Source organism: Bactrocera latifrons, unplaced genomic scaffold (assembly GCF_001853355.1).
Source record: "Bactrocera latifrons isolate USDA-ARS-PBARC rearing strain unplaced genomic scaffold, ASM185335v1 scaffold_52, whole genome shotgun sequence".
Classification (NCBI taxonomy): Eukaryota; Metazoa; Arthropoda; class Insecta; order Diptera; family Tephritidae; genus Bactrocera; species Bactrocera latifrons.
In genome coordinates this window covers 1237165-1258548 of record NW_017537179.1, presented here as the reverse complement: position 1 = coordinate 1258548, position 21384 = coordinate 1237165, and the positions used below count along the sequence as shown (strand labels likewise).

The following is a 21384-nucleotide window of genomic DNA, read 5'->3' as shown; positions in this document are numbered from 1 at the left end:
TACTTGATCATATCAAACGTCTCTTTCACACAAAATTCAATCGCGTACCTCTGATCTAACGAACGCTGCTTTCAAGTTTACACCACTCACAGAAACACGTCGCGCGAAATGTTTGTCCTGAAGTAGGAACGCCTCTACCGAATTCATTCGGTACGCGCACACTCCGAAGTACAATCGCGGAGGAAGAAAATCAGTCCAGTACCAAGTTTCATCAGGATAAATCAATGTTTACATAAGTTATCGTTTGAACTGATAGAGGAACAACTCGTGTCGTCTTGCTATTCATGTTTATACGCATATGATTCCATTGTTAACTCAATTAATTTTAGGTGAAGCAAACAACAATTATGACAATTGTCACTGATGCAATAAGAATCAAAATCTCCGATAAATCTTGAGCGCGGCCTAACAAAATTCACTTATTCGCCAATGCAATATAAACAGGTTTAAAAATTTAATTAAAATAATTTCACAAACAACTGAAAAGTTCAATATTTTGTGAATAGAAATCAATAGCACACGAATCGGATACACCACTCTGTATAATTTATGCAATTATTTTTGTAGCATTTCTTTATGGGAAATTAAATTAAATTCGAGAAGAAAAATTCTATCGCATTCGTCGAATTAACGTTATGGGCGCCTCAAAATATGCAAATTTCCGACCGCAATTGCAGCCACAGTGTATGCTAATGCTTTCGCAGCTAAGACAGCGCCTGTCTAAATTGGAACTTGACATTCGAAAAATATTCAGCAGACATGTGAAGTGCTCATTTCGCAAGTGAAACAAATATAACAAGCATTTTTGCTGCAAAATGAATATAAGTGAATATGTAAATGTATACGCAACAAAGAATGTGGAAAGGAAGAAAAGGAAAAGTCGAAACTCAAATACACATATAGACCATAAGTAGGTTTGTTGCCACAGGAAAAGAAGTAACGAAATAATGAAATTTGAATTGGAAGTGTAATGCGTGTAATGAAACCTGCTGGAGGGGAGTGTGTGTGTGTGTGTGTAAATGTGCCTGTACGAGTTATGCGTGTGGAGTTGCAATTGCGCAAACTTCCGTCTTAGGAAACATACGAATGCCACTGCTTTTGGGAATGACGACTGTTTGCTTTTTTGATTGTAGCCAAACTCGTGAGCGGTTCTAGGCAATGGAGCAATCGTAAGACGCTTGCTAATGTTGTTTTTGGTGATTTTTGCATGCTCTGTCTTTGCCATTTTCTACCATCACAATTGAATTATTCCGTTTGATTTGCTGGTTTCCCTAACAAGCGTTTGCATGCAGCCACATGCGCCTTGTAGCAAAACAGCTGTGCTGGCAACATAAGGAGTAGGGTATACTTAAATATGCGCATAAGCGTGAACATAAATTAAACGCTCACATGCTTACCGGTACCCATATATTTATTTGTTTTTGCTCAGTTGGTTTTCATTTACGCTGAACTTATGCGTGTACAGCTGACTTCGCCAAGCGCCGAAATAATATCTTTGCGCGCGTAAAAGTATGCTAATATATGCAATATGTGCTAACACAAGCGTCCTTACAACCAGCTGTCGTGTACGATTTGTATGCAGGCTTGCTTCAAATCAATACTTTTCTGAGCAACACTGTTTGAATATATGTTGTGTACTCCAATTCGCATCAACTGGCAACTGCTGCCGTACTCAGCACATTTTTTAGTAAAACTTCTACTTCAATTTTGAACCTGGTAAGATTTCTACGCTGTTTGTAACACCCAACAAGAAAAGTCGGTAACCCTTCAAAGCATATATAATTGAGTTGAATTTGCCATGCCCGTCTATATTAATACGAAGTGAAAATTCGGCTTTACTGTTATTGAACTCCAAATACCAAGTAAAGCCGAATTTTCACTTTGCTATTTAAAAGATTATGTCACTCCGCAGCCCAACCGGGGCTCCTATGAACCTTTCGCAATGAACTAATTCATAATTATGAAAGACCCAATTGCATGGTTGAATTGGCAACCTCACAGCTTTAAAGTGCAGTTAGCTGAATAATAAATTAAAAAAAAAAACTTAAAAATCGAGAGATCAAATATTGCTAATTACAAGTCGTTAGTAAGAAAGTAAGTAGCAGTTCGCACATGGGCGCAATCGGACAACTGACATGAAAACAACAATTAGCAAAAAATTAATAAATAATTGCACCAGCAATATTGAATTTTACCACCGATATGGTAGGAGAAAGCTATAAAGGAAGCGGTTTCAAAAATAGGTAATGGTCACCAATTTTTTGGTGAAATCCAACGGGTTTCGGGACCCAATACACCGATTTCAACAAAATTTAGTACGTGGCATTTTATTCATATACCAATGAACTACAACCACGCCAACTTCCCATATCACACAAATCTAAATTTCATTCGATTCCTTTACTATTAACTATTCACTAATATTTCTTATAATTCAAAAACTTATAAATAAATTATAAATTATGCCTCCTTATGAGCCAAATACATCTAAAACTGTTCAAGCTCTTAGATACCGAATATGTGGACTCCAGTATATCTAGTTGACTTTTGATAGAAAATCAGAAAGAATCCTTCCCAAATATGATAATACTTGCCTTAGATCCCATATACCTAAAATATAGATTTTCAAACTTCCGGGTGACTTTGTACTGTTTCAATGAAAATAGGAGAGCGGGTTTTATTGATAACAGTGCATCTTTGTGCCTGCAATGAATAAAATTAGGCGAAAACTTAGCCTAACCCCCACATAAAAAACATATAACATCTGGCTGACTTTACTTCATATGATTGACTTTTTGAAACTCAGGAAACATTTATTTGTTTATTTTATTTTTTTTTTTGTCAATGTTAATAGTAAGTGGTGTTTGCAAAAATAGATGAAATCGACTTTAATCCTTGCAAGTTGAAAGAGTATAAAATATTCCATTACACCCAACTTAGTCCTTCCTTACTTATTGTTATTTTATTATTAATCTTCGGAAAGTTTATGATTCTTTTCAAAATATGGTTCCATTAGTACTTGGGATCGTATCGATCTTTAGAGGTTAAACAAGCATATTACTTATTGAAAGATATCTTCGAACTAGAATCTGGCATGAACTTTAATCCAATGTTCAAGAATTAAAATGCCAAACTGTTACCACAATCACTTAAAAAAGAATTAAAATTGTTGTATTTATGTCTTCAAACTTAGTAAATTACACACATATTCTTCTAAAAAAAATGGTTTATAAATCGCCCTTTTGCTCTTCACGTACTGAATTTAACTATAATAAGCCCGAAATTATTATTCCACACTCATGTCTCCCTAAGCATACAAATTACGGCCTCATAAAGGTCTGCTGACTTAGAGCAACTCGTCTGTAGGAAGAAAAAAGTAAAAAAGGACGAAAACAGATATTAGATGAGCTTGCTCATGTCTCATTCCTTTTACTATTTTTTGTGCGAAGGCTGATTTTGTGTTGTTGTTTGTCTCGGTTTTTGTTTCGTTCCACATGAAAGCGCTCTTTCTATCTCCTCAGCAGACAACCGACAAATTCATTTTCATTAGCATTATGTGCATCATTAAACTCAAAGGACACAAAGCTAAATTACCACCAACAAAAAGAAAAGAAATCTGCTCAATTATTTTGAGCCGAAGCGAACCCGCAACAAATTAGTTGAATGGGATCCAGTTCAGAATGAATTTAAATAACGTATTAAGGCCGCAATCTACAAAACATTTCATAAAGAATTGTACAAGGGTTGATATTAATATTTCTTACCTCTGGCGCATCGAACGTTATCCATTAAAGTTTGGTGTGTTTTACAATGAAAGCGCTTTGAACTATTGAGGTGAGACCTATCAGTCAAATATTCACATGAAATTGTTTCCATGGACACCATATATTCCAACGAATTTTGCAGGATTTATAGAAAAAGTTGAATTGCTGGATTACTACATAATGCTACAGAAACAAATGCTCTCCAAATTTGATTAAGGTGCCTCACATACCATCAATAACTTGCAAGAAATAAAGTCAATCGGATGCTTGGAAAAAAAAGTTATTTGGGGGACAGGTCCAGTTTTCACAATATTTAATTCATTTTAGGCACAGAGATGCACTTAAATGCAATATTTGCGTAAAGTTTTATTCCGTGAATTAATTACTGCTTGATTTGTATAATGCCAAGGGAAATTATCAGATAGACTTAAAAGTTCTTAAATAGGAAGTAGTTGCGGCCGTAGTGCGATTTCGCCCGATTTCGTACTTTAACATTGACATGTCAAAATAATTATATCGTCACCTGAAATGCAAAATAATGTATCCTCAAAAAATTCGAAATTGAGTGTCTTATTCATTATGATTCACTACTTAGATTTGCATTCATAATATTACACATGTATGACCAACATTTTCCGGTTCTGCCCTCAGATATAAAGCAGTTTTAACCAATATAATTTTTTTTTTTTTTTTCACTCATATTCCATTTTATTTCGTGTTTCATTCAAACCACTGTAAATTTCCGAAAATGTTGTTACGTTATTTTGAAAAAGGTCATAAAAAAAAACTGTCACATACGAATGCCAAACCCTCTGAGGGTTTTACTATACTGACCTAGTACCATCACCCTGACTTGGAATCTCTCACCCCCCAGACAATAATCCCAAAAATGTTCCACAGTGTAATGACGCGGAAAATGAAAATGTCTTCATTTAGTATTTCATCTTACTTTGTTTCTTATCACGGTTTTTATCCCTTTATTATTTTTAAATTTAACTTGTTAAGAGTAAGTAAAATATTTTTTAAATGGTAAAGAGTGAGTCTGTTAGATCAAATGTTCTGGAATAAGAATTTAAATCGGGACATATACGACGAAATGGTTCGTTTAACTCGAAATTTTTTCTAGAAAATTTTAAACCTAAACTGCCTAGTAGAGCCAGCGGGAACGTTTAAATTAATATCAAATAAGAGAGATGGGCTACAGACTGACCCATTCATGAGTTTTACAGGAAATATTATACCAAGCATTTCCCTACGACTAGCGAGTGTAGGGATATTTATAAGTTTTAAACGGTTAGTGTAAGGGGGAAGATTTAAACTGGAATCCCAATGCAAATGATTTAAGGCAAAAAGTAAAAATTGTTTTTGAACAGACTCTATTTTCTCAGAATGGAATTGATAACAAGTGTTCGATACCACGGAAGCATACTCTAATATAGGCCTCACCAAAGATGTAAAAAGAATGTTTGTGGTAAGCGGATCTCTAAATTCTTTAGACCAACGTTTAACAAAACTTASAGCACCTTTAGCTTTAAAAACCATGGAAGATGTGTGAAAATTAAAATTAAGTTTGGGGTCCATAGTTACTCCCAGGTCAACAAAACTGCATACTTGCTCCAACCTAAAATTTTGTATTACGTATGAATTAGGGTCTACAGATCTACGTGAAAAGCACATCGTTTTACATTTTTAAGATTCAATGGCATGTCATTTCTATCACACCAAGAAACTAGGTTGTTTAAGTGTGCTTGCAACTGAAGTGAAGTGAATGACAAATGAAAAAACTTACATCACCAGCATATAATAAAACTATAAAATATTTAATAACAGGTGATATGTCATTAATAAATAACAAGAACAGAATTGGGCCAAGATGCCTACCTTGAGGAACGATTGAGACAACATTGATTGTGTCAGAAAAGGTATCGTTAAATAAGACTTGTTGAATTCTATTACTAAGATAAGAAACAACCCATTTTATAAATATTGGAACAAAACCAAGAAGAAAATTCAAAAGAATCGAATGGTTTACTTTATGAAAAGCTTTAGTAAAAACTGTTTATGTATGATTATTATCCCTAAAGCCCATTGATACATGTGATACAAATTCGAGCAAATTAGTTACTGTAAATTGCCCTTTACGAAAACCATGCTGGGAATAAGAAAGGAGTGGAGAAATCCGGAATGTTATGTCTTCTGTTATAATTGCTTCAAAAAGTTTAAGTGTTGCTGACAACTTTCCTATTCCTCTATAATTTTCAATGGATGACCTAAATCCACTCTTATGTAACGGAATTAAAAATTATTTTTCCATATAGATGGAATATGCCTTGCTTAAGATATGAGTTAAATAGTTTCGTTAAAGGATGGTATAAATATTGGCACATTTTTTAAGAAATCATGAGAGAATCATATCTGGGCCAAAACTGAATGATTGTTCTAATATATTTAACTGATATAAGGCGTCTGCTTCGGAAATGGAGGGTGCATTAATTACAGAAATCGGACATAACTTGTGCTGATGCGGAACATTTTTTGGAGATTTTGGAGAGTAATTGGACCTAAAGAATTCAGCGAACATATTAGAAATGGTGTGATTGTCACTGGACATACTAGACTTATATTTTATAGCGGACGGAAAATTAGAAATCCCGCGTTTGGAGTTGACGAAACCATAGAACAATTTTGGATTACGTATAATACCTTTTTTTACTTTTATTATTATAACATATTTTGTTAAGTTCAGCAAATTGTCGACGCAATTTAGAATATTTTGAATAGTCAGCAACTAAACCAGTTTTCTTAAAAAGTTTAAAAGCACGAGATTTTCTATTTTTTTATTTACATAATTCTTTCGATAACCATAAACTATAACTCTTTTTTTGAGCAACAACACACTTCGGAACATATTTTTCAAATAAGTTTAAAATAATTTCATTAAAGTAGGAAGCACTAAATTCAATATAGCCACTGTAATCTGGCCAAGTTACTTTAGAAAGTTCGTAATTATACTTCTTAAAATTAGCTTTCGCAAAGTTGAAACGAGAACAAAAGTCATGTGAAATATTATGAACTAAATTGGTAATGATTTCGATATTAATTTCCAAAGCAGGATGATACGAGTCTTCTGGTAGAACCAAAGGATCATTTCTGACAACAAAAAATATTGAGGCGTTATCAACGTAAACCAGATCTAAGAACTTATCAAACTTGTTTGAAATTAAATTAATTTGGTTAAGACTCAAATCCGACATTTCATCTAAGAACTCGTTAAAATATGAGCGATTAGTACTCGGAATGATGTAATCATCAATAGATTTCCATGATACACACGGTGAATTGAAATCGGCCAAAACAATGAAGGAATCAGTATCACTAGCCATGGAGAAAACATTTTTTATTAAAGAAGCATGCAGCGTGTATACAGATAAGTCCGATTGCGGCGGCATATAAGATAAAGTTAAGTACATAGATATGGCCACTATTAGCGCAAATGCGAATGCACTTAAATTCTATGAAGTCTGCGTGCGGAACGTCGACTTCTTCGGATGGAATTGAAGAATGAACAGCGAACAAGACACCACCTCCTATTTTGCTCAGCCGGTCATATCTAAAGATTTCAAATTCGCTATTGAATATTTCATTATCAAAAATGTGGTGCTTAAACCAGGTTTCTGTGAAAGCAATGATTTTAAAATTATAATTGACGCTATTTAAATACAGATCAGTAAATTTTGTATTAAGGCCTCTAAAATTTTGATAATAAAAACTCAGCGAATTACTGTTAATAAGTTTTTTGTATCAACGGATTTTCTTGGCCTTTTAGTGGCAAATTTAGGAGACTTAAAACGTTTATGCTCAAATTCGCGCACAAAGACCCCAGATGGCCAGACAACTGTCAAGTAAAAATTGAAAGTTTTCAGCGGATACATCGACCTTAAAAGATGAAATATTCCTGTCATATTTGAAATTAAATTTTCGGATGTCTATATCTCCATTTTTAATTTCGACGAGATATAACTCTTTATGTCATCGACCGTGGTATCCGCAGCAAGTCTTGACATAATTATTGCTTTTTTCCGCGGTATTACAATTAGATTTTAATTACTTGACTTACAGTTATTTGGAGGCGGATCCTGAGAAGGTTTTCGATAACCATGCTCTGTAACAGTTTCATCGCAAGCCCTTACTATCAATAATAGAATCCAATATTCGTTCCGTCAGTCCAGCACATTTCAGATGGGCAAGCCCGTCACACCGCAAGCAAGAAACAAAGCGTTCCGACTCAACAAAAACAACAATAAAAAACAATATTAAATAAAAATATAAAAAAATTGGAATAAAAAAACTGGAAAGAGAAAAGACAAAGATATTTATAACAAATAAATGCATTATAAGTTATCAAAGGAAACAACCAATGTAGCCAGCAAGCAATGTGAGATGCACTGCGACCCACGAAAAGTAAAAAACTCGCAAAATTACCAACACACAATTGAAGTAAATTTCAAATGCTTTAATAGCAAAATATCACAGAGATACTTATCTTTACGGATCACTTAATTCAAAAATTTTCACTACAGTTTTTAAATATAAATTAAATAAATTTACAGGAGTACGAAATTACACAGCTGAACACAAGAGATGCATTTTACCATCTAAAAGCCACTATTTGATAGGTCGACAGGCACTTAGTCCGCCTCACTCCGACTTAGTCTTATTTCTGTAGGAAAGCAGCGACAGTAGTTTTGCTAAAATTTATTTTATGACTAATTTTGCGCATAGTCGCAAAGCCAAAATTGCAGGTTATCAACTTCAGCCATTTATGAACTTTTTCCTAATTTTATTTTATAATTAAAAGTGTTTTATTATAGCTGAATAATGCACTTACTAAAATAAATACTTACTTCTATAATAAAGTTTGATTTGTTAACACTACATCGACTTAAAGTCACCACAACTAAGTGTCCCCTTGTTTTATTATTTATTTATTTATTTATTATTTTTTTATTTTTTTATTTTTTTTTTCGTTTATTTTTTTCCGTTTGTAGGTGATTCCACCTAAATGTGGGAGATGCCACGCTAAATAGATTAAATGTTTTTCGAGGTATATGTATTAAACCTATTAGAGGAAGAGGTCGCGCCCACTTTTTAAACATTTTCAAACTACAGCTGTATCAGGTGTACCAGGTTTCATTACGATATCTCAATTTTTACTCAAGTTACAGCTTGAACAGACAGACGGACAGATAGATAGTTATCCAGATTTTAGCTCGTTTTGCTATCCCGATCATTACATACACATACCTTCACATCTATCTCGATTCATGTAAGCTAATATAAACATCCGTTTACATCGCTCAACATTATTTTTTAAAAACGTTGCACCGTATTACGTTCTTTATTCTAAAGTCAGGTTTTGTGCAGTAGTGCCTTCTTATGAAAGAAAATGCACTGTTGGAAAATTAAATAAATTAGAATAAAAATTTAATATTATAAAATTTTGTCAAAAAGAAGAAAAACACGTCAGTTAACCTAAACTAATAATATCATTCCAAATTCTGCCAATCGAAATATTCTAAAGCTTTCCATTGACAACTATTCCTAATAGTAAGTAAAGTGACAAAGTTTCTTTTTTAAACTAGTAAAACTTGTGAGTTCAGTGTAATTGATTTTTGGTTAGAAGTCGCCGACAACGGCTGTCAGTTGCAATTGCAAAGGTAATCAGACAATGTTTCAATAACAGACTGAATGAAAAATTCACATGTTGGCTTAGAAAATTGCTATTTTCCAATCAGAACGTGCGGTTACAGCGCAAAAAGTATTGTCATCCGCAAGCCCGCAGCTAACAAAGACAAAACAGCAATGCAGCAAGAAACACCACGGCGACCGCAACGTCATCAGTCGGACCTTTCACTGTCATGACAATTACGCATGGACACACAATTTTCAGCAGTATGCCGGATGCCACAAAATGTGTGCACAGAGCTCAGTAACGCAAAAAAATCAGAACTCACACACACGCATACTCGGGTATTACCTACTTAGTAAAAGTCCCCACTTACTGCATTGCATGCTCTGCTGCCCTGTTTGTCTGCTAACTCATTCTCTCTTTTCCTCTCTTTCGTGTGCCTTTACAGATATGGTCGCTGGGTGACACGACGTGTCGCAGTCATTACAATCGCTGCCATTTGGCTGCTGGCCGGATTTGTCTCGTTTGTGCCAATCTCGTTGGGTCTGCATCGACCGGAGCAGCCGTTAATTGTAGAAGACAATGGAAAGCGGTATCCCACGTGCGCGCTGGACCTGACGCCAACCTATGCGGTAGTATCCAGTTGTATCAGTTTCTACTTTCCATGTCTGGTCATGATTGGCATATACTGTAGGTAAGTACACACATACGAATAAATGTTATTTTCTATTTTTACTTTGGCGGTAACCGAATGAAGGGGTTAACAGTTTTTGAACAACTTGTTGGCGAGCTTTTTTATTCTCTTTAGGACATTCATTTGGTTTCTATTCTACGGTATGCCTCTGCTCCCTCTCTTACCGTTCTCCAAAAATTATTTCCATCACAAAACTTTGAGTTAATTGAACACTGGAATTTTTGGGTGTGATGACCATTATTACCTCACCATGAGTAAGTTGAGTACGTTGATTTCCTAAAGACGATTGAGTACACGAAACTCTCAAAGCTGCTCTAAAGTAGACTACAGTTGTTATTTGTCAATGTTATTTTATGAGATTAGTGTGACTGTATTAGGTTAGCGCATGTAGGCGTTGCTATAGAAACCTCAGTAAGTATGCCCGGAAGCAAATATGTCACTATCTGATGTCGAAATAGTTTGAAATACTGTAACCTTCAGTAAAGGGCGCAAAAAGGTATTAAGGGATTGGTATTAACAGAAAATGGACACTCAATGTGTGTAACTTGTCAGCAGAGCCCTTTAGTATATATAGAAAGTTATGTTCTAAGAGTTAATACCTTTGAAACTTCACATTTCCCAAATAAATCAGTTAAATATATAAAATAAGAAATAATCTCCATCAGCTATAAGGATCTCCAATAACCATAATTAAAAATATAATAAATTAATGAATTAATACTAATAATGATTTTATCTACCATTGTCGAGAACTGGCCTCCGGAAAGTAAGTTGCACGAGTTCATATTGAAGTCGGACTATATAAAAAATGTTACTGCATTGCTGCACAGTGAAGTGACACGGGTTGTCAATGAATTATTCGTATCATCTATAATCATCATATAACAAAACTTTTAAGATAATTTTCAGCATTTTTCTGCAGCAATTAAATTACTATTATTTTCATTCACATTATGCATTTAGTATTTAAATAATGCATATTAAAGGCAGTTGCTTCATCCCATATTTATTTCTATATAGTACATTTAAAAGCGATAGAGAACTGATACGGGCTGTTACTTTTTTGCACAGAAGTAAAAATGAAAAAAAAATGAATGGATTAATGTTGAATTGATTGGCTTTCCAGAAATCAAATAGATGCTAAACATCGGTTTTTGGGGCTAAAAGTTATTTTGCATTTTCTTCATTTCTAACTTCCCTTCAAAGAAGAGTGGGATAGGGATGATGTGTATAAGTATATGGGGATAAGTATCTATACGGAAGGATCTAAACACTAAAATATGTCAAGATTTCACCCAACATAGTGAAATAATACATTGCTCTCTTGGTGGATTTATAATATTCTTTTATGATAAACCTACAAAGGGCTTCAGAACACCGCTCTGTTTCGATTCCTGGTAACTGTAAAGCAGATAGACAAGCCAGAGCAGGCACCACCCCTCAACTTCATTAAAGAAGAAATATATATGCCTCTGGCTACTTTTAGATATTTAATCGACGAATACGTTATAAATATAGCTGATTCTCGGTGAAGTCAATCCCTAACTGACTCAACCAGCAAATACTGCATAAATTAACCTTTTCGTATTTATAAACTTCATCGGGAACACAGGGTGGTTTACAGAGGACAAAATGTCGTGATTTTACTCTCGGTCGTTTGACAATGCCTAAAGGCCTAGATACGTCGTCAGACACTCAGCCTCCCAACATTTTTGCATAAAATATTACCAAAGGAATTGTTGGTTACAATTCTGTATACTAGTCATTTACAAATATACTTACCCTATCTAGTCATAGAGAAATGCACGACATAAGGTGTTCAATAAACCTCAGGGTCGTACACTTTAGACTCAATTTCATCGCATATGTCATTACTTACACAATTTTATAACCTGTCTTAAGACGTGATTTTAAATTTAGCTATTATTTCATTCGTTGTGTATTGATCTTATCAATATTTACTAAAGGGCAAAAGCTCATATAAACACAGAAAGTTGTCTCCTATCAGTAGACCAACTTTTTAATGCTACAAGCTACCAAAGTCACGTCAATGTCATTTTTACTGGTTAATAGTATTAAAAAATCCATAAGTTCATTAATTTAAATAATATCCTCATGAATAAATGTCACTCGAATTTAACTAGCAATTATAATTTGAAAATGGCCTTGAGACACACACTTGGCTCACTGCTCTACCAGTACTACCATGTCTCTTTAAATCAACCGTACTCCAGAAATGAATGTATGCGATTTTGGCAACATCATAAATGAATCACTTCTTTTATTTAATATTTAGCTGTCATCCATCATTTTGAGCTACAAGAGGTGCAAAATTAATTTAAATTTAATTCTTAAGAAACTTCGCTTAGAAAATCATCACCTACCTAGTTAAATAAATTCGAATTTGTTGAAAGGCTTATACTTAAATTAGCTTATAGCCGTCAACACATCCATCCATCATTTTATTCAGACTTATTTATGTAGACATATGTACACAGATATTGAAGGTCTTACAGTGTGATTATATGCAATAATTTTAAATACAAATTTAATACCTGACTACGCATGTAAGCACACACACACATAAAAGCTCAATGAGACATAAAGTTGGGGTGAGACGCAATAAAACCAGATTTCACACCCCTTGGGCTAATAATAATGAACAAATTATAACGATAAAAGGATATTCATTACGTAATTTGTTGTAACAGCTTTATCGAGGCACTCTCAGACACCCGCACACAAGTGCGGCAACAGCAAATAAATGCGACGATCTGCTGGTCATGCGGTTATATCGTATATATAGGTTCACATGTGGTTTGTCCGTGTCGTACATCCAGCGGCTCTTACGGGGCATCTCGACAGGATAGAATTTATAGAATACTAACTGTCAAACGTATTGCTATTGCCACTGCCAAATCCGTATGTGGGCATTTGCTATCACGATATAATCATTTGCGTAAAGGCGTAGGGTAGATAGGTTCGACCTGATGTAGCGCATGATTTGAGCTCTTGAAAAATTTATTTTATCATTTGCGAAATGCCTTCGGGTAGGTAGCTGATGTAGCGCATGTTTCGAGCTCTTGAACCGTTTAAATGAGGAAAATAAAAAACAGTATTACTTTTTTTTACAAATATATTTGTGGGAAAAATAAGAATTCATATTTTTGGACTCATAATTTTGGCATAAATTTGATATACCATTTAAAATAATAAACTCAAGATGAGCAATGATATTTGGATTTATGCTTGTATAAGTTTATTGAATTTAAGACTTCGCTAATTCCCAACCCTATTTGCATAATTTTTCTGTAAATTAACAATATTAATTTTTTGGAAAAATGTTGTTTTGAAAATGTACTTTATTTTTATAATATAACACAACCGTCTTAATACTCGCTCTACTAAACTTCATATTACCGAAATGAAAATGCCGTCGGCATTTGTGCAAATGGGATATGTTGCCTCTTCGAAATTTTCATAAAAATGAAACAGCGCTGCCAAACGGTTGAAGTGACAGCTCATAGCTTACGAGATATGGCAAACTAGAAAGTATTCTATATATGGTAAGCTATGAGCAATGTGGAGTCTCCACAGGCAATCGGCACGGCAATGCAAGTAGCATTCTATAAAGTCTATCCTGTCGAGATACCCCGTTAATAGCACTTGCTGCTCACGAATTAAGCGAGCCATACTGTTGCCGCATTAAATGCGAGAAGGCGCAGTAAAAACTGTGCTACAAACATGCCACATTCACAGATAAGTCCATAGACATAGGCTAGGATTGGTCAATTTTTATGTTGATAAAACTAACCATCTAAAAACACCTAAATATTAGCTGTCAGTTATTGATCAGCGAATTAGCATAATTTTGACGAAAGTATTAGTTTTAAAAAATACATTTAGAGTGACAATGAAAAACTATTTCATTTTTCTTATAAAAAAAACAATGCCGATACCAAAAATAGGCTGCATGAGTTATCTCGGCTCTGTGCCAAGCAAAGAAACTATTTGAGCGCTGAAAACGAGAGATATGACCTAATGTCGCTATAAGTTCGAAACCAACGCACAGAAAGCCGAAACAGTTAGTTACAGAGCTTTGGTTTCAATATTTTGGCACATGGAATACATTTTACCGACTGTCTAGGAAAATGGAAGGGGGATGCTTTTATTTTTGTCAAGGGAACATATTTTTCGTGAGAAACAGAACTCGATTATTATTCAAAATGTCACTCAATGGAAATAATTAAATGTTGCGATTTTTTTTTTGATACCTTACCGACTGTATTAAACAAATAAAAGGTGCTTTTTAGCAATTTAATTTCCAATGAGGCAACACTTATGTTGTGCTTAGTCTTTTAGACAGCTGACTCAGTTTGGTTAGCCATTTAATAGTGAGTATTCCAACGCTTGTAACTCGTGTCAATTTATCACCAAACCAAAATAATAACACCAATATTCGGTCGACATTGTCGCCCAGCATAGTCAGTAATTTGAGCAAACAACGAATGGGTTTGACACTATGTTTACTCTAGTGTATAACGCATATTCTTAAAAACCGCATACAGTGCATACAGAGAGAGTATCGCAGGAAACCCGAATGACTCCACTCGTCATCCCGGGCAACATTTGGGGCTATACCCATGCACTGGAAAAAATTCATTTTCGGTCTTACATCATCTAAGCTGTGCAGGAATTAAAGCCGTTCGATCATCAAGCGAGAGCGTTCGGTAGATGAGCCATTTTAATAAGCGAAATTATCGCATTTGAAGCGATGGTTATCCTGAAAAAGTCACTGTTTGGTTTGCTCTTTCGACAGAGGGAATCATTGGTTCATATTTCTTTAAAATTTGGAACCGTCCATAAAGCAAGAGGCAATGTTGATGTGGACGGCCTTTGGTTCCAACATAACTGCACTACTTACTATATTGCCAACCAAAAAATGAAATCGTGCGATTTAACACCACTGGACTATATTTATGACACACCGCACCAATTGCTGCAAAAAATGTTTGAAGCCCCTTAACCTATTGGCCAGAATATATTCGATCCAATCGCGACCATCAGTTGCAAAAAATCATTTTTATCTCTTTAATAAAGGTACATTCCTAGGCCTAACGTTCAATTTTATGCGTTTTCCTTCATTTTGAGTACCACATACTAAAATTACATCTTTTATTTTGATCTTGTTCCAAATTCGACCTTCAGCAGAGGTGTTTGTAGAACAGCTGCTTTCAAAAAACATAACATAAGCAGTGAGTATAAAACTATAAAAATATTTCCAAAGAGAGAACTGAGAAAATATTCGCTTTTTCTATAACACAATCTCAAGATTATATTGAGAATATTCCGCAATCCCGAAAAACACAATTAACTCACTATTTTAACCTCTAGGAAATATATATTTGCTTACAAATTTGTCCTAGTGTCTAAGCATTGTTAAGAATTCTTTAAGAATCCAAGGCATGGCATGAAAGGAGCTTTCAACACAATGCATACCAATATGTATGTATATGTATATACGTTTTTATAACCGAAAGTTTAGGCTAAGCCTAAATGCGCTGTGAATATATTTATACTCTTGTGCTTGCTCGCTTCGTTATTACTGTTGCTTTTGGTAATGACATGCCGATTATTATACATCATCTACTACATGCCCAAATAGGTGTGCGTACGCCTAAATTAAGTTGAATACCCCAAGTGCCGCAATATGTTCGCAGGCACTATTTCTCAGCATATGGCAAGGCACCCGTTACTCATACGACATGTGTGCCCATTTACGACACACACTATACGGGAAACACATGTTGCAGCGTGCAATAAATAGTAGTATAACCTTTTTAGTGCTTTCTGCTTTGTCTTGAGGCTCCGCGCGCATTACGTATAAAATAAACAATAACGACACACATCTATATTTTTATTTTATGTGGGAGCGAATGCAATATTCACCAAGGGTCGTCCGTCCGTAGAGCAATCGTAGTGCTTCGCAATAAATGAGTAGTAAACAAAACTACTTTTGGTTGCTCCTTTTCTGCTTTTTTTTTTTTTTTTTTTTTTTTTTTTTTTTTTTTTTTTTTTTTTTTTTTTGTATTCTTATTAGATTTGTTGCCTTTTTATTATGTGTGGCGCGCTATGCCTCCTCCGTGATTTCTTTCTCGTCGACCGACGCCAACTTCCGCACTTTTTATGCACTCATTTGCTTTAGTGCGCCATTAAGGTTTTTTATTATTTCGCTTGCGTACTCTGAGCGAAATTCTGTTTGCTTTTATTTAACTCTATGAGTATATAACACTGCATTCAAGCGTGAAAAGTTCTTGTTTGCACTTGCAACTGCCACATATTCTGCATGCTTTAACACCTTTTCGCCTAGAAATATTTAAATTTTCATATTTATTGAAACAATATATAGGTAACTTTTTTGTTTCGCCACATTTTATGAAGCTTTGAATAGTTTTCGATTCACCTTTCCACTAAATATGTTGGCCAACTGTATTTATTTGCAGTTTTTCCATTTATTTCCCAATCTACTGATCGCCGCGTCAAATATTTTGCAACATTTGTCCATAAAATTGATTTCATATGACTGGGACTTTAATAAACATTGCTGTATTCACGCAATTTTTTTGGCTCTGCAGCACGGCCTCACCGTTATTTACTGTAGGCGCTTGCTGCTGCTGCATGTGAATAGTTTGTTGGTTTGGAACTTTGTTGCCAGTTTGCTGTGGTTACCAAATGTGCATTTTTCATAATTTTTTATGGCAAAAGTTTGAAAAAATTCCTTTGTGCATTTTTTTATTGCCACCTGCCATTTGAAACTTTTTATGTTCATCAGTTGAATAGCAGTTAGGGCTCAACCTTGAATTTTACAAAAAGCCAAGCCGGTGAGCCGGTGGCAAAAACAAGCATATTTTTAATTTAATAGCGTTTCGTCTGTGGGCCTCTCAATATGAGCTGAAAAAAGTTTTGTTTCAAATTCCCAGTGAACTTTTTTGCGACACCCTTTGTGTGAAAATTTATAAAAAAAGTTCTGAGAGTTCTAATCAATTTAAATTACCTTTCTATTGAAGGCAAAAAAATTAATCAAATTTTTTTCGTTTATAAAATAGGATGGAATTCTCCCTATTAGCCTTCTGCAATAAGTGGCATGGCGTTAGATATTTAATAAGTTGCGATTTCTACTTTATATCATGGATTTTTATATTGCCATAGAATTTAACTTAAATTCGTCTACAATATTGTCTTCTCTTCCAGAAAAGAGTGGGATAAGGTGGGGTCGACTGAGGCGCAGGGTAAATAAACAAGGTCTACTTTTTAGCTTACACTCTACACTTTGTATAAATTTAATGTAAATGTTTACTCTGGCAATTGATAGACATGAAATAATGAACGTTATATGTAGTATTAGGTTGTCAAAAAAAGTCTTGCGGTATTTTCGCTAGTTGGCGCTGAGAGCGCGTAGTTCTAGTTTTATTCGTCGCATCGGGTCATGCTATACCATTTTGGAAAGCTCATTTCACGCGCTAACATGTCGTTTCTTTTAAGTCGTTCGTAAGTTATAGCGTCGCAAACATGGAGTTAAATAAAGAGAAAATACGACATATTTTACAGTACTACTACGATAAAGGCAAAAATGCACCTCAAGCCGCCAATAAAATTTGTGAAGTTTATGGACCCGATACAGTTTCCATTTCCACCGCACAACGATGGTTTCAACGTTTTCGTTCTAGTGTAGAGGTGGTCGAAGAAGCGCCACGCTCCGCAAGGTCGAAAGTTGCGATAAAATCGCTGAATTGGTCGAAAAAGACTGGCATAGTAGCAGCCGTAGCATCGGTCAAGAGCTGGGCATGAGTCATCAAAAAAAATTTTATGAACAATTGAAAATTCAATAAAAATACCGCAAGAAATATTTAAAAAAGGAGGGACTATACATCATCTTCTATGAAAACACAAAGCTTTACGATAGGATATAATAAGAATAGTAATACAATACTATCGGTCGAGGGCTTCTTGACAATACCTCGGAAGTCGCATAAATAAAATGTTTTGAATTGCCGAACTTCATCAAGAGAACAGGGTGGTTCAGAGATGACATCATAAAGTCTACCTACATTTAATTCCTATCAAAGGAATAAACTCTTAATATGCTTAAGGCAGCTTCAGAACCAAATATGTATCGATTAGTAACAATAAAATATTTTGTCAGGCTCGTAACAGTTAGTCAGCAGTTAGCAGCTTATTAAGTTTTATGAAATACTGCTAGTACTCTCCGTCTGTCTGAAATTGTGTCTATGCTTCAAAATACTCAGTAGTGATAGACGCACACAATTTTAAAGCCAATATAAGAGTTTATGTAAAGCCGAATTTGCTCACTGAACTTTTCTGAAATAATTGCAAATTTCATATTCTTAATTCTTTCGAGTAAATTCTAAACATTCTCTATTTAATATTTTCAACTTTCCACTTATCCTGCAATAGTCTGCAGTATTTTTCAATTTGCACTTGAAACCCATTTAACTTCGTTTCTCTGCCAAAATTACAAAGTCTAGAAGAAGTGGGAAAGAGTCATTATTTATTTATTTTCTAATTTACTCGCCGATGAGCATAAACCCATTACGCGATGGAGCGGTGCTACCATTCTGGTCATTACGACCTCTGCCTCACTTTCACTCTCTCAAAACGTTCTCGCAATCACTTGTGTATGTGTGCATGGAGCTCTTCGAATGCATGTGCAGTGGCAGCGAAGCTCTTATGACTTTAGTGTTTGAACACACACACCTGCTTCTAGGGTTCCTTGCGAATTGCCTAATGCCATGCACTAACAAGACAAAGAGGATTTTGCCACACCTCACGGTACAACTTACACCGTAGTGCTACAAGCGAATGCTTTAATTGCAGATTCGTATGCAATAGCAAAGCACACTTGCACGTACTTCTCCAATGAAAGCTTTTCCGACTTTCTTCCACTTACAAATGCGCCATTTTTTCGCGGAATTGAGGCATGGCGGTGTAGCGGTTTGATCTTCCATTATTCCCAAGAAGCATAGGAAAAATTGAAAAAGGCAACATTCGGATTTCGCAGTGAAATATGCCCAAATTGCCTATTGGCATGGAAAAGGTGTGCTTGTTGCCTGAATGAATGCGCCGGCACGTCCACTCTTCGGTGGCAAGAATTTGCAATTTCCTTCGCACGCCGCCCGTCTATTTGCGCACTAAAACAAATACGCCATTGTAAGTGCACGGCTGAGAGCTTATTGGTTCGGCAGCCAACTCAGCGCCTCTGTGAAAACACACAAGTCTAAATACTTACGACCCTGTAGAGAAATGAAGTAATAGAAGCTGGTGCGGTTTTTCTGCAACAATCAGCAATTCCACGTAGAGTTTAGTCCACAACAGAGCAAGTAATTGCTCTTGCATGTTACCTTAACCCCAAGCGCTTTGTTGATTGTCTTACTTTCACTTATAGAGGAATTTTAGCTAGGCTTGACCTCTTAACCTTACTTAGCTTAACCTATTTCACACTTTGGCTCATCCAACGGTCCGCTCGGATGATTGTCAATTGGGTTCCGGAGAGAGATGGTGGCGCTGAAATTCGTATTTATTACGATCAGACAACTTCGCACACTCTTTGGAATCATCAATTAGTTGTTGTTTATGGAATATTCGTTTGTTTCAGTTTGACTAAAACTTTCGAATAGATTGCTATTATTGGCACATTGTGAATCATTTCATGGATTTTACTAATGTTCCGGTAGTTTATTGAGTTCATAGTATTCTAAGCTCTTTTATTCAGTTTACCAAACTACTTTTCATCTGTTGCTTTTATCATTAACGCAAGGTATACATTTGTATATATAAAAACATGACTAAAATCGTAGGAAAACAATGAACACATATTAACACACACATATATGCATGTGCATATATTTACTTATATTCTTTGTAATTCACAACTGCCGAAGATAGAGCCATTCCGTTGAACATCGCTTCTTTACAGAGCGAAATAAATTCGTGAAAACTTTTGATACATATTAGCCACTTAAATATATATGTTTATATACGTTTTTATTCCATGAATATTCTGTAAAGAATTTGAAAAACCATCACTCATTAAATGGATTTTCTATTACCTTTTTCAGACTCTACTGCTACGCGCAGAAGCATGTAAAGTCCATCAAGGCGGTGACGAGACCCGGCGAGGTGGCCGAGAAGCAACGCTATAAGAGTATACGACGCAACAAAAACCAACCGAAAAAGTTCAAAGTGCGCAATCTGCACCACAGTTCGCCCTATCATGTCTCTGATCATAAGGCCGCCGTCACGGTCGGTGTCATCATGGGCGTCTTCCTAATCTGTTGGGTGCCATTCTTTTGTGTCAATATTGTCGCCGCCTTTTGTAAGACCTGCATTGGGGGACAGACCTTTAAAATACTCTCGTGGCTGGGCTACTCCAACTCGGCCTTCAATCCCATTATTTACTCAATATTCAATAAGGAATTTCGTGACGCCTTCAAGCGCATACTCACCACACGAAATCCATGGTGTTGCCGACAGGAGGTTGGCAATATACATCCGCGCAACAGCGATCGTTTCGTAACCGATTATGCGGCGAAAAACGTGGTTATGATGAATTCAGCACGCTCGTCGGCCGAACTGGAACAAGTGTCTGCGATTTGACCAAAACGCACCGCTTCGGCGTTGGTTTGCTGCATGTCCAGTGCGGATGCTGCATCACTGACGACGACATATATTCCGTGAGATTCAGTGACGGTGGCAACCACGACCATCGTGGAGGCTTTGCCGGTTGTGACGGAAATGGAAACGGAATTAGTTTAAAATTGCTGAATTACGAAGAGGATGCAGTGAAATGTGCGTGGCGCCATAATCGTGCGAGATAATCGTGTTGAAAGTGAATTTTAGGCCATAGCGTTTGTGAAGGTGAGTGACCGACAGACCGACTGACTTACAGGCCATTTAACCGTTAATAATAACAGGAATAAAACAGGGTGAGCAATATAGAGCTAATGAGACTTTTGTAAACATAATGGACCGCATATGTACGTATGTATATTTTTAGGTATGCTTGTAGTGAACACTACAAACTTGAATAAGTCAATACTATTATATATATGAATACGTAGTTATATAAGTGATTGTGTTGTTTGCTTATATTATGCTAAAAAATTAACGAATTAGTAGAATGGAATTTATGGAATTTTCGTGCGAAATGGGATTGTTAA

General features: G+C 35.5%; 1 protein-coding gene across 1 annotated transcript in view; it reads left to right on the top strand.

The window, feature by feature from the left end:
• The window catches only part of LOC108974006 (dopamine receptor 1), a 119117-nt gene extending 98296 nt beyond the window's left edge, over positions 1-20821 (top strand). Inside the window, exons 5-6 of the mRNA XM_018941573.1 lie at positions 9902-10147; positions 20284-20821. Coding sequence (XP_018797118.1) covers positions 9902-10147; positions 20284-20821 — 784 coding nt within the window. The remainder of the gene's footprint in view (positions 1-9901; positions 10148-20283) is intronic.
• Positions 20822-21384: the final 563 nt, after the last annotated feature.